This window comes from Calliopsis andreniformis, chromosome 5, assembly GCF_051401765.1.
Source record: "Calliopsis andreniformis isolate RMS-2024a chromosome 5, iyCalAndr_principal, whole genome shotgun sequence".
Lineage (NCBI taxonomy): Eukaryota > Metazoa > Arthropoda > Insecta > Hymenoptera > Andrenidae > Calliopsis > Calliopsis andreniformis.
In genome coordinates this window covers 12,590,717-12,605,748 of record NC_135066.1, presented here as the reverse complement: position 1 = coordinate 12,605,748, position 15,032 = coordinate 12,590,717, and the positions used below count along the sequence as shown (strand labels likewise).

General features: G+C 32.9%; 1 protein-coding gene across 1 annotated transcript in view; it reads right to left on the bottom strand.

Annotated features, from left to right (window-relative positions):
• LOC143178915 (neural cell adhesion molecule 2) overlaps positions 1–15,032 on the bottom strand; it is a 318,833-nt gene that overhangs the window by 22,610 nt on the left and 281,191 nt on the right. The window contains exon 4 of the mRNA XM_076377850.1: positions 7,652–7,781. Within this exon, the coding sequence (XP_076233965.1) occupies positions 7,652–7,781 (130 nt within the window). The remainder of the gene's footprint in view (positions 1–7,651; positions 7,782–15,032) is intronic.

Below are 15,032 nucleotides of genomic sequence, written 5' to 3'. Positions count from 1 at the left end.
TGGCAGGTATTTTCAGCAGCGCTGAAATTATTGATTTATTGTATAGGGTATTATGCATATAGTATATTGTACCACAAAAATTTTAATCTCCTATATATATGTATAATATAGATATAGTATATATAATAATATATAATAATATATAATAATATATAATAATATATAATATATATAATAATATAGATATTATTTATTATTGATGATCCTTAAGGTCGATTTCACTTTATTTTCACGATTAAAAAAAATTATAGAATGTTAAGTGATTATTAAAGGCAGTGATTTGCATCACAATGATTTACAATGTGGTGCATTGTAGGAAGTTCACCGCCTTTCTTGCAGAGGATCAACCATGCCAAGGAAATTGACTGGCAACTTCGTTTTTGATGTTCATTGAAAAACTCATTCCCCGAAGTTAGGGTTGAAACTAAACTTTCAAGAGTCGTGGTAGCCGCAGGACTTACGTCCTGAATTGCAACTCGATAAAAGTTGAGTTCGATTTTCGTAAAGGATACTTTTTCTACGCGATTTTTTTTATTAGACTCCACATGATTTTACACGTCACACGGAGTTAGATTTTATATTTATCGTCTCTCAAGTGTAATGTGAATATTCATTGAATTTAGAAGCTTTTTAAACATAATACTCTGTGGTAAATATAAATATAATAATAATGCATTACGAAATGTGAGTTTTATAAATTATAATAAATGAAAAGTGAGATTATTTCAACTCGAAAAGAGATATGAATATTTTACAAAGTAATACTCTTTATTGAACTCATATCGTTTACATTATTAATTACAAATTAAAATGTTACATATTAAATTTGACATTAAAAATACTTTGAAAATATTATCAATTTTATATGTATAAAAGAAAACATCAACAAACGTCATCGTATATTACAACAAAACACTCATTGCGTTTTCTGAAGTATCATAAATAGTGCATAAAGTAATCGTAATCTTTGAAACAAATCATATGCAAGAAAAAAATGTTGCATGCAATATTACATAGAAAAAAGAATTCGAATATTGATCAATGATTGTATGTGCTTGGGTAAAGTTTCAGTACAGTTTATTAAAATAAAAAGTTTCAGTAGTAAATATTAGGTCGTAACTTGCGGCACTCGACCTAGCTGCCACGATCTTTGTGAACCTGATCCCCTTTCAGCGCAGCTAGGGAAATCTATTCGCAATAAAAAAAACCCAGAGTTTTTGGTTAAGTTTCTGATCCTAGAACAATATCAGGTACGAAGTTTTTATTCCTTTATCGAATATCCATCATCCTAGTGAAAGAAATGAAGCTGATTCGACGACTTCGAGGCTTCAATTCTGACTGGCAGAGCCGAAATGGGTTCATTTGACGCGGTAATATGTTCTATCGAAAGAAATGCCTCTGGGTGCAAAGCCCTACTTCCTCGACATGTTTCCAGGGAACGATATATTGGAAGTGACGATCGCGACGGATTCTATAAGGGTTATCGATGCGGAGAATTCAATATTAATGGATGTCGAAGAAAAAAATCATTAAAAGGAAAGTTTCGAAGTAGAAAAAAAGTAGTTAAGCAAAAGTATTTAGAAATAATGTCTTCTTGATGTTTTCAAACATTTTTGAGTTCTAATGTAAACAAAATCTACAAAAAAATATTTCATCTCGAAATTTCTGTTACTTATTATTAGACTGTGGATTTTTATGCATTTTTGAAAAATTTGAATGTGCAAGAAAGGACAGAGTTCAAATAATATAGAAAAATGTAGAAATTATTGATGGATAAATATTTTATAGTGTCTGAAGAGTGAATTAAGTCTTTAAATAGGTTCCATTTCAATAATTTTGTGTATACAAATAGTAATTTGCTTAAATCTCTGTAGTTTATTTGTTATATTAAAATATTAGTTTATATCAAGAAGAAAAAATTTACTCATGGAAACGAGGGTTTCTCTGTAAAATAGATCGTATTCGATACGCCAAATAAACAGTTTTTGAACAATAAACACTTGTCGAAGAATCAAGCCTTACAGGAATACCAGCGATTTTTGATTTTGATAGCACAAGTCGTTTGCCTTCCTTCATCTAATGTGTATATCACGTAGACAGACGAATATATTACAATATTCTTGCTTTGATCTTCAGGAAAGGTATTCTAAGCATGTCGTGCATCTTTGTATCGTAGAATTCTGTGCACTTTGAGAAACTCTCTGTTTGAAAATTTTCTACTTGCGAAAGCAAGGAAGTTTTGATTCTGCGATAAACCAAAGCAAAGTAAATAAATGGGTGTAATGAACGTTTCAATTTTTTCGTTCAGATAATGAGCAAATATTCGACGTTAACAATGTTACTAATTAATCCTTTGACCTCTGTTTATTTATTCAAAGTATTTTAAAACATTGGTTAACAGACAGGATGACTCGAACTAGAATTTGGACAAGATTCCTCAAACATAACATTTTAGATCTGAATATGCATAGACTGCTTTATTTGTACTTCATACAAAGGTCAATCCGTGTTGACCTATTAGATCAGAACTAGAACGGCGTTAAATACAGTCTACGTATCGATGTGAACGAACAGTTGTCTGTGGAAATAAATATTGAAGAATTTGGAAAAGGTACCACTGCATTCTGCAGTAGCGTGTGCCAACCGATATCGAAAGAAGTCAAATTGAAAAGGGTGCAATTAGAAGAATCACGGATCCTGGGAGAAAGGGCATAAGGACGGCGGTTCAAGAGGAAATTACAATCAGGAAATGGAATCTAGGGGAGAGATATTGATCGAGCAAGAAATTCTTGAATAAAAAAGGAAATTATAAAAAATACAAACGTAGATTGCGAGGAAAGGAGAGAAAAATAAAAGTTTCATGGGTGGAAATAAAAAGAGAACGTGGGACTTTTAAAGGGAAATTTATAAAAAGAGAAAATGCTAAGGAAGGAGCTACAGAAGAGAAAAGACAAATGAAGAAGTAATGGAATAAATGCTTCCTTCGTTGAAGTAAAGTTTGTTGGTGAGCATTTAGCATGTGTTGTGGAGTCTGGTCTCAATTTGTGAAATTGTAAGTGAGTACTTCAACGCCTGTTGGTGCAGGTTTTTAACACTTTCAAGTACAAGAGTGATAGTGATTGGATGACTTTGAACCTTGCGATTCATGAATTTCATAAATTTATTTCTTTCGTTTAAAACTCTGATTTTCAAATTATAGAAGACACGAGGCTATGTCGGTGAAGAGGAAACCTTCGAATCAGGAATTATAATTCCTCTTCACAAGGAAGACTGAACAGACTTGAAAAAGGCAAACAACCTGTTTGAATTTCTTAATCTGAGAAAGATATATTTAGAGACATATGCATAGGTATTAATAAGCGGGGATGATAAAATTTAGAAGGAAAAACGTGTGTCATAATCGGTGTAATTGGTTACCTGATAATGAGATTCTAACAATCGATCACGAAGTATATAACTAAACTGATTAACAAATCTCGAAACAAGTCCAAATGAAAATATTGCAGGTCATAATAGCTTTATCGATAAATTTAAGAAAAATAAATACCAAAATTGTAGCAGACAACAGTAGAATAGGAGTGGGGGGAGGTAACAACCCTAAGGCCCAGGAAGGTTGAAGACGCGGGTCAGTTGATGAGTAGCGATGACGCGGACAGGAAGTGTAATAGTTAAATAGACAAGTGCAAAGTGAATGGTGTGTGTTATTATAGAATAACATAGAAATTTTATTATTTATTTTTGTATATTTCGTTTCAGTTATTTTCGTACATATTTAGTAATTATATGAAGTTAGTGTTTTTCATTGGCCGTTTTTATTTCAACGAAAAAGGTAAGAAATTATTTATATATTACTAAATTGGCCTTTTTAACTCACAATAATTAAACTCGCTTATTATCACTCATCTAAATACTAAAAAAAATGCATCTGAATATAGAAGCCAATCGCCTGCCTAAGATATTGTAGAGAAATTTGATTCTCCTTTACGGTGCTTCGAGAAAGCTTAATCAGTTTTCGCTGCGGCTTAATACGTACTGTGGCAGCTTAATCGACTCCTTAGGTAGTTTAATAAGCTTCACTGGCAGTTCAACCGGCTCTTCAGGCAGCTTATGATTAATTTTTATAACGATATTCATTATTGTATTATCAATGCCTTGATCGCCTTAACTCTTTCGTGAATGGACAGCTTTAACGAAAAGACGATATAATAGACTTTCTTTGATCTACTGTACAGTCCAATAATTAGCTGGACCTGATGGTCACTATTAACACATTTACGAAGCAGACTTATTAACGTGTTGACATTAAGTCAATAATGCACCTCATGATGCACTTGAACACGACAAGGTTGCTATCAGTGGCTGTTCTCTAGTTTAATAGAATTAGTATGGAGAGGATAAACATGTATCTAAACGATTTCGATGGTTTTGTAAATAATGATTTTAGCAGAAATTCCTTCAGGCGAATATTACGTGGTTAGGGGAAGTATAAATCACTTTTAAGGTGGACATTAGATTTTTTATTATTTAGATATGTTTTGATGCTGTATATGTGTGTCAAGTTTCACTGAATCATGAAGATTCATACTATTCAGATAATAGGACTTTATTATCGCGGTAAACGAAGTCTTCGACAATTGCAGCTTTAAAATTAAAGAAAGTCATTTCAATTCGAGACCTCTTTGTCGGTACGCGCTGATGGAACATTTACATTGGAACGTTTGATTAAATCTGAGAAATTCAAATTGCTGGCTAAGAACCACGTAAACCTCTAATCTAGAATGCCAATTCGGATTTGCTAGAACTCAAGTCGTTGTCTAGAAAGCTGATTAAAGTTCATTAGCCGCAGCACTGTTTAGAATCTTCCAGGCTCAAATCACTAAGGAACAACTTGAACCTCTAACTTTGTTCTAAGCTGGAATCTGCCTACTTGTGGTAACACTGTCTGGTATTGTACTGTTATTTCGTTTCCCTTCCATCTGTGTACAGGTTTCTACCATTTAGTGCTTCTTTGCAGTATATATATTTTTATGTGGTTATTATACCTGAAGTAGAATTACACAAATTTTGCAAGTATAATGTTACCTTTATCGAAGAATAGGATTTAATGATTCATGACAGTTTTGAGGTCATGGAGATAGATTTACGTTTGAGGCTTTCTTTCTCTAGGTGAAAGCTTGATAATGTTAAGTAGCTTAAGCATTGCGCTGTTTTAAGGTATTTCATTCTTTCACTCAGGTTTTTAATAAAAAAATTATTTTAAAACGTAATGTTATAGAGGTCTGTAAAATTGATTGTGCCTTTTATTCTGTTGCCATATTGAAAATAGAGAATATATTGAAAATACATATCACAACCAAAAATGAGGACATTCCACGCCATGGAGTGATGGAAAATGATGGAATAATTTTTGCTGTATAATGAAAATCAATCGGACGTGGGTACAGTTGATTGAAATTTGGCATAACGGATTTCCCAGCGGACCACGCACCGTTACGATTTCCTCCGCACATAATACCACATCATAGCGTGTTTACTATCAGGCTTAACTCTGTTATCATGTGTGTTATCGGTATTAACTATCAGTTTCTATCAAACATCCGACATGACGCGATACAGTAATGATGGTTCGTGCTTCTTGTTCTAGGGAGGCTGGCGATAATATAAATTAAATAGAAAATGTTTGAGTAATATTGTTTACCTTATTTTAGAACTAAACCAATAGTGATCAAGCCATAGCGTTTTTGTTAATATCTATTATCGTTGTTATCTATTATTTATTATGGAACAAGGATGAGCTGTCATGCCAAGTTTTCATTAAATTTCATAAAATCGAATTAAACACGCATTCAATTGAATTTTATTGATATCTATTGGGAAATTCCGTATCGAAATAACTTATCACTTCATTTCGGCAGCTTCTGATGCGTATAATTATTTCACTTTCGCTACATATTTCGACCTCACCTGTACACAGCACATGTAAACATATTATATCGGATTGTTAGTCCTATCTCTCGAATTGTAATACCAGCTACGCAAACAATATCAATAAAGGTATGCAAACATCGGATTAATCACCACATTTGTATTGGCAAATTGTATTAACTTGTTAATCATACATAGTTCGAATTTAAGTGGAATTAATAGATTAAAAAATACGATATTACTGTTGTTTTTATTTTTTGGCTTTCATGTTCGAAAAATTATTAGTAAGAAGGTATAAGACGAGACTTTGGCTGTATCAAGGCAAATTTAAAAAGTGACTCTAGATATCAAAATAAGATAAAAGTCAAGAAGAATGAAATTTCAATGAGCCTTTGTTTGTTAATTATATCTAAGAATTGAATGAAAGCAGTAACATTAATTATTTTTATTATATATACAGAATATATACAGAAAACAAATATTGAATTATTAAAAATTTTAGAGCGTTTAACACAGCTTCAGTATATGTAAGAAATATTCCACTTCATATTTAGAGACATTTCTCTTGAAATTCAATTTTTACATTGGAGCAAATCTTCTTGCATCCAACAGTATAATTAATGAACGAAGACTTTACTGCAATTTTATTATTATTGTTTTTCATCTTATTTTGTGTGTTATCACTACTTAAATATTTCCTTTTCTGTACTCGAACACCCTGTATGCCAATTTGTATGTTGGCTAGGTTTATACCAAGTAAATCCTTCAGGTGTCACGTTAGGATATTTCTTACTTCTGTCAGAAACACCAACCTGCGTGTCATATGCTCGTAAAGCATATTGATTTGGAAAGAATGTATGACTGGGTGCTATAAAAGCAGGACGTTAATTTCTAGAAAATAAACTGTAGTGAGTGCTAACTTAAAGACATTCACTTTGCATCTTAACACTTGCTATTCATCATGCTACAGAAGGCAGCATAAGAATTGAATTGCAATTCAATGGACATTGTTTTTTCATTTCATTCATTACAAAAGTGTGTCACATTTTGAGAGTATTTATCTGGGATAATATTTTTTGGAAGTATTGTTTTCTTTTCTAGACATATTGTATTATCAATTACCATACATTATTTAAATAGAAGAACAGTTGAGAAGAAGAAAGTCATAAAGAAGGTAGCCACTGCACAAGGTGAATCATTAGAAACAGAGCATTTAAATTTGTACATATGTTAGATTTCAAGATAGGAGAATGTTTAAAAGATAAAACTACTACTATTCAAGAGACCAAATTCCACAATAAATTCCCCTTTGATATCATCTTTAATATTATTCGAAGGTCGTCTCTACTTTCAACGACAGTATATTTTTTACTTCATAGCATGTTAAGTAGAATTAATCACGTACTATCAGAGTACTTTCATAACAGGATATCTTGATTCTCAAATAACCTTGGACTTAAAAATTGTTAGTGTGTCCTATCTGATATGCAATTTTTTTCCTACTCTAGTTTTTCTAATTACTAATATTAAATAACAGAAAATAACTATTAACACTTTCACACGATTAAATTGAAAGCTCTGATATTCTTTGAGATACGTGTAACTGTATTGCAGCAACTGAGTCAGAAACTAAAATTTCATCGTGAACCTTCAAACTGGTCAATGTTGTTTTCTATATACTACCACTTTTCCCCAGTAAATGACTGAAAAGCAGGCAATTACTCACCTGTATATAGGCGTGATATCGCTTTTGTACCAAACAACCAAAATTGCGGAGTCATTTTGTCGCGGGGGACGGATGTCGCACGGCAATTCCGCTGTACCCTGAATAACCGCCCTTGCTGATAGGGTTGGTCCTGCAACACGAAACATTGATTGGGTAGTCGTTATATATAGCCTAATACACGATGATAAAAGAATATTACTAATAGTTTATAATTAATTTCTGTGTTAACATCTCGATACAACGAGTGGATAATTTTTCAATGAACGAGGCAGAACATTGACTTATGCATTTGCACTAATCGTCGAAGATAGCGTTACTGATAAGCTATTGATAGGTAATCAATAATCAAATGTAGCCTTTCTAAGTTTAACGTGTCCTTAATTTAGAGGAAAGTGGCTTGTCAATCTTAAATCTAATCCATCACTGTTCAAGGTGGCCCTTCATCTAAATTTATGGTACATCAATCACTAGTGAGCGATTTATATTCAAGTCCTTAAAAATATATTATTATTATTCATAAGATAGGTTGTATAGCTTTTCAAAAAATGAAGTTGTCGTGTCGTTTCCGACACGTGCTCGATCATGTGTGCATGATATTTATAATATAAAGTATTCTATTGGTAAAATGTTGAAAAAAGGGCGAATATAGTTTGATGCAGTAATGTTTGAGAAAGAAAGCAAAATGATATTCACCTTTTTAATTGTTGTTTATGATTATAGCCACCCCATCTTGCATTTGCATAAAAGTAAGCCGTAAATCTCGCTGAAAGCTTTAAGTTAACACGTACCGCTGGCAAATGCTTTTACTAACAATAAACAAAGGGTTTATAAATGGAGGCTGCCCAAACTTTCAGAACTCTCATTATCCTTGGTGCAGTGATAATGTAGTCTATCATTCCTCGAAGTTTCGCTTGGTTGGTGTAGGATACATTCTATTAGCATTAAAAAAAACTAGAACCTACATTTTCAATTTTTTCTGTTGTCAATGTTAAATTAGCGTTCTGAGGATTTTTATGAAATTTCTACGAAAGTGTTGCAACTCACAATTACTCGTATTATTTCTATTTAAATTACTAATTGTAAGTATATTAATCCTCCATTGAAAAATATAACTGTAGGTTTTTTATTACTTCAATAAAATAGTATGTGAGATGCTAAATAAATAATAAATTAATTTTAATAATACTTCTTCTGTAACGTTATATTGACAGTTTCAATTAGTTTTCTCACTTAAATTGTATATATCAGATTTTCATTTTTCTTGCATAGAAATTATAATTATTGTATGGTGATACAATAATTATAAAAATGATACAATATTCCTAATGCTATTACATTGTTCATTAATATATAATGAAATCGTAACGTTACATTAACAATTTCAATTAGTTTTCTCACTTAAATTGTATATATCAGATTTTCATTTTTCTTGCATAGAAATTATAATTATTGTATGGTGATACAATAATTATAAAAATGATACAATATTCCTAATGCTATTACATTGTTCATTAATATATAATGAAATCGTAACGTTACATTAACAATTTCAATTAGTTTTCTCACTTAAATTGTATATATCAGATTTTCATTTTTCTTGCATAGAAATTATAATTATTGTATGGTGATACAATAATTATAAAAATGATACAATATTCCTAATGCTATTACATTTTTCATTAATACGTAATGAAATCGTTCAAAAGTTTTCTGGTACTGATAGCGAGTCGCCTCTGTTGAATACCGATCGATCGTTGCCCGTGCTGTAACAGGTCTATTTCACGGCGAGCACACTTTTGGCAAATTTCTCTCCTTGGCATAGCAGCTCGAGCCATCAGCGGTGTGCTTCAAATTCCGCGTCGCGTCATGGACGTCTGAGCCGGTCGTATTTTCTCAATCGTACTTGCAGGTGACAAGACGTTGAACGTCTTTGAAACTAGAATTAGTTTTCTTCGGTTTCACGATTAATCCACTTTCTGTGTTCCACTTTATTAACAATTTCCCTGGCTTACATTTTAGTAAAAATTATGGATAATTATTGATTTAAATTCTCAAGCTCTCAAGTTGTTTCAAGTTTCTAAATTCGCAAATTTTGAAATTCTTAAATTATCAGATTATCAAATTTTCAGATTTTCAAACATTTAAACATTCAAATGTTTAATATTTCGAAAATGTAAGGTGCACGAATCAGTTTTGGAATAGGTAGCCTGTGTTATATTGTCTACGTTCTTAAACATATTATTAATATTTGATGTAGGATTAAGGCTCAAAGAGCTTCGAAACCCTCGAGATCTTTAAGTATCTAAGACTTTTAAGATTTTCGAGACTGCACAAATTTCTAAGACCTTCGCAATCTTCTGTACGTTCAAGATTTTCAGGGCATTCAAGGCCTTCAATATCTTTAAGACTTCCAAGATTTTTAAGATTGCTAGTCCAGACGCGTAGAGCGAGTGAATAGTTCCTTGGGATCCTCAATACAGAGATCGACCTAAGGTATTTCAATTCTGCACCATTGGTCTAGACGAACTGAAACAGTCACCGGTATGATGAAAACAATCGCTTGGGTCTGCAAATCAACGTTTTAGTTTCTATAGCTGCTGATCACAAAGTTAAAACCGCTGTAAACTTTGAAGTTGACGAAATATTCTCCTTCTCGAGAATATATGATTAAAATACGCGTAACACATTTGCAAAATCAAAGAAATATTTCAAATAATATAAAAGTACATCATTGTATGATATTAACCAATTTTAACACTGTTAAGGAAAGTGGTTTATGTCGATAGTTTTATTTCTTATTTCAAATACATATTATTACTCACTGATTGAAGCGACTGAAGGGACGACATATTTGTAGGGTAAAAATCGGGAAAACAGAGAGTCTAAAATATATTACATATATAATATAATATAATATATATTAGATCTAAAAGTAGAGTTTATTTGTAAGAAATTAATGCCACTAAATCATTTTCGGAAAAAATGTGACTTAATCCATCTTTGCACTCTTAGCCTCAATTATCTTTAGCAAGAGTTAAAGAATTCAAAGGTAGATAGTAATAAATTAATTATGTAAATATCATATAAATGATTAGTAATAATTCAGTCAGTCATGGGATAATTTGTCATTTCTGATATAATGTTGTAGTTCAGTAAAAATTAAAAAAAGGTAGTTTTTGCATGTGGTCCTAATTCAGTAGTTAATGGCTGTATCACTTAAAGCTGCCAGTGTCTATTTCACCATGAAGTCGCATTTACATTGAATCACTTCTAATTGGACTATCGAGTTGATCAATTCTAAATCGTTCGAAATCACCCATGTAAACAGCATTTCAAACAAGTGCAAACCTTTTAACTGATAGACTTGAAACCAATCGAAAAGTTGTCCAATATAAAGTAATATTCCAAGTAGTCGAAATTTTCAAAAATATTCAAAGTGATTCAAAAGCTTCATCGCCAGGTACAAACTTCAAATGATTTCCCAGGCTTCGAGTGGAGGGCATCACCGTACGTAGCCTAAAAGCTCCTATTTAAAAGAACACGATCTGTTTCGCCAACAGCACATGTCTTCAGCAGCTTTCTACACGTAAACAGCATGTAGGACCCTTTGGTCGGATCTTGCGGTTTTACACGTTTTTTTTTTCTTCAGCTTTCCCTCTCGTGTCCCGACTGGAGCGTGCGCGTCTGTCTTTTCCAGCGTGACGCTGAATTACTGCTGGAAAATGCGTTCCTTCGAGACACACTTGTCTCCTTATCTCTCTAATATAAACGTTGGTCTAAGTATCATGCGCGGAGCAGCGAAACCAGCCTCTCATGAGCCTGGATTCAAAGAGAACCCAAGCACCGTCGGGCGAGGGTTAACGCGCGATTTCACGCTCTAGAAAACGCTATTTCCAGTGAACCGTTTCCTGGTCTCCCTTCGAGTCAAATGTCGGAGAATCGGAGAGAATATTTGTGGAGGAAACAAAGAAGTGAGAAGAACGCAAGAGGGAAATGGTCTGCCAGAAAGCGGAAACGTTCTATATAACTGTGCCAGCTGTATGACCATGTTAAAATTGGACTTTATGAACCTCTTCTGCCAGATTTTACATAGTCCAACGAATTCTGACCGTGGCCGCACTTTTATATTCACTCTATTAGATTTTACGACGTTTGTTCGCTCGAACATTATGATTTTTATTCCTTGCACCTCTCGCTATTCTTGTTTCGCGTCGATTGTATTTTCAACGCTTCTGTGGATTTATTCAACGCTTTCGCCGACATGTTATCCGTGTATGGGTATGGGTGGTCCTGTAAAGGTGTTTCTGCAAGCTTTAGTACGACCTTGAAAAATATCTTCCAGATATACAGGATGATTTAAGACAGGTATAACCAGGCAAAAAGATGATTTTAAGAGCAAAGATAAGTCGAAAAGAAAATGAAAATTTCTTTAATTTCTTGATTGAAGGATTGTCGTGAAGATTGACTTTGAATTTCAGGTTAAGTCTTTCCTCGTTAATAACTTCGTTGTTACATTCGCCAGAACATGAAATTAGTTAAAGAGGATTAACTCTATTTGCCTGCACTTTTACTCACAATTTTTGATAAGACCAAAGTGGGATATCATGAGCATTAGTTGTCTTCGAAAAAGTGTCTCACACTATAAACTCTAGTCATTAGTGTGTTTATATCGAGGAAACACTGTAGTTTGCGCGTATTGAAATAGCTGCAGACTTGAGAGGTAACAGGGTAAGCAGAATATTCACAGTCTGACCATTGACCGTACCTACTGCAAGGTAGAAGGTTTCCCTTACCTCGTGTACCCCTCAAGGGCCTAATTGTATTTCGGTGCATACATATTCAGCTAATGTTTGAAAGCACGACAATAGAATCTCGAACAATGAGATTGAGGGGTTCATGATAGAAAGGACCCTTATCAAAGTTTATGATTTTTGTTGCAAGAACACATTCTAGTGGTCAGAAGTAAGACTGACAAGATAGTGGAACTTACAGATACCATCACAGACGAAATATTTGTAAAATGATTAGTATTTTAAATGAATAAAAAATATTATATTATTACTTTGCTTTCTTAGAAGACAAAAGGTGACAAGGGTCGTTTGTGTGATGAGCTTCTCGATTGTATCTTTTTTTCTCGACTTACAGTAGCTGACGAAGGTTTATTGAATCTGCAATTTTGAATTTTAAAGATATTCCATTTTCTTTTGTATTAAAATTAAGAAAGTGTAAATAGAAGTTAGATACGAGGCAGATAAAGTAAAAAATATATGTAGTATAGCTTATAAGTTCAGTAACAACAAGAAACGTTCATGTTCTGTTATTGTATTAGGAAAAATGGAAGGAATACCGAGAAATCTAAAATGAAAAAAAAAAAAAAATATTAAAAACATATCGATAAGTCTTTAAATACATCTAGACGTTCTATTTTTGTAATTCATATGAGGTGACTACAAGTTTAAGAATTTGATGCTGATCACTTTTTATCTAATAATTTGTATGTGCATACACAATAAGTGGAACGCCCTGTATATATGTAGAAAGGCGTTTTTATCGGAAAATACTTTATTATTCACGATAGATCCCTGTAGGGCTATGGAAGGATACAGCGCGCAACGAGATGTAAAGAGAAGTTCAGCCATGGGAAAAAATCAAACAACAAGTGGTTGCGATAGGTCCTTGCGATAAACCAAGAGGGGGGTGGAATAAAGGAATTCGTTGAGAGATACGTTTCGTTTATAACTGTATCTAGATGTTAAGGTAATTGGGATGATCTTAGACATTTTTCTTTAAGCATTCAGATGATGTAATTGCAAATTCAAGGGTATATTTACAAAATAACGAACAAGTTATACATTTAGAAAGGGTCTGAGTGTTCTCAGGTTATTTTTACACAGTATATTTATGGAAATTCGTACCTAGATTTAATTTATACTTAATTTATATTTATATTTAACCTACACTGCTTCATTCAGAAGAACATGAATATTTATGTTCTTTCATCTACTTCTATTGATTTCTCGATATACATGTACATCTAAATTAAATTACCTAATCTTATCATTGACGTATTATTTTAACCATGTTGCATTAGATGTCAATGTATTCAAGAGTCATTGTAAAAAAAGGATATATACTACATATTCAAGTACATACAATGAATATGAATATATATTTATTTAAATGAAGTGAACATAAAATAACTCTGTTTACGATAAAGTAAACCACAAAGATCACTTTTCTACTGTGTAACTTTCGTTTGTACAGCTTCTTTTTTACATTCGTAGTATCGGGAAATATTCTGGCCCTAATAGTTATCGATATAAGACAACAGTTTCACAATATTGGTTTAGTTTCCCCTAGGTATACCTTATATTTCACCGCTTGTGTATTATGGGGTCTGAAGGGTGGCAGCATGTGTGTCGCGTGTCGTTTTGCTTGCTGTTCTGTCGCTTACGATCTTGTTACTGCGATGCAGAAACAGACCTTGACAATAGTACACGAAAACTGATTTCTTAAACTAGAAAAATATCTGCACAGTGTTTGGTAGAAAAAGACCACATAAATGTATTGCATAGCTTATACCTGAAAAAGCTGATAAGTGGCAAGATATTCACGATACATGCTGCAAACAGGATAATCACACGATATGACTGTTTAACATAAGTACAAAAAAATTCAGGAATAACGAAATGTTTTGTTTCTTGAGTTAGGATATTTAGCTACCATCCTCTCCTTTAATGTTACAGTGACTCAAATTTCTGCATACCCGACTAAAATATTAATTAATTTTAATAACTACTGTGGTGCATTTTCGTCATTATTTATCTTACTTACAGTTATGCTGGTAATTATGAGAGTGGTCTAACAATGAATGAAAAATCGAAAAAAGTTGAATTTATAATTTGTTAGCCCTTGTATAAATTTACGTTCCAAAATAAGTAATAAATTAAATTTTTTAAAGCTCTGACTTGGACCACTTTCATAATTACCAGCACTGTTATTACGCTTAATTCTTCTTCAGATTACACAAAGTGAAACACTTTTAGACAATATCGTGAATCACCGTGTTCAGACTATTATTTCACCTAACATAATGATACAAATTTTTCTGTGCAAGAAATAAATCAGACTGGCGTTAGTGTACAAAAGGAAAGCCACGAATCACTGTGCTGGCTATTTTCATTTGGTCAACCCCTTCCTATGTGTAGAAACAACTCAGCCAACTCAGGTAGCCGGTTAAGCCGATAATCCGTGGGCCAGACAGTGTCGAGAAGCCTTATGACTGTGCTTAGCCTGGCTCCAGCTCCTATGGGAGTGTTCACCTCTACCATTTTCTTACATCACATCCACCACGTATTCCAGAAACGTGTATGTATTCCAG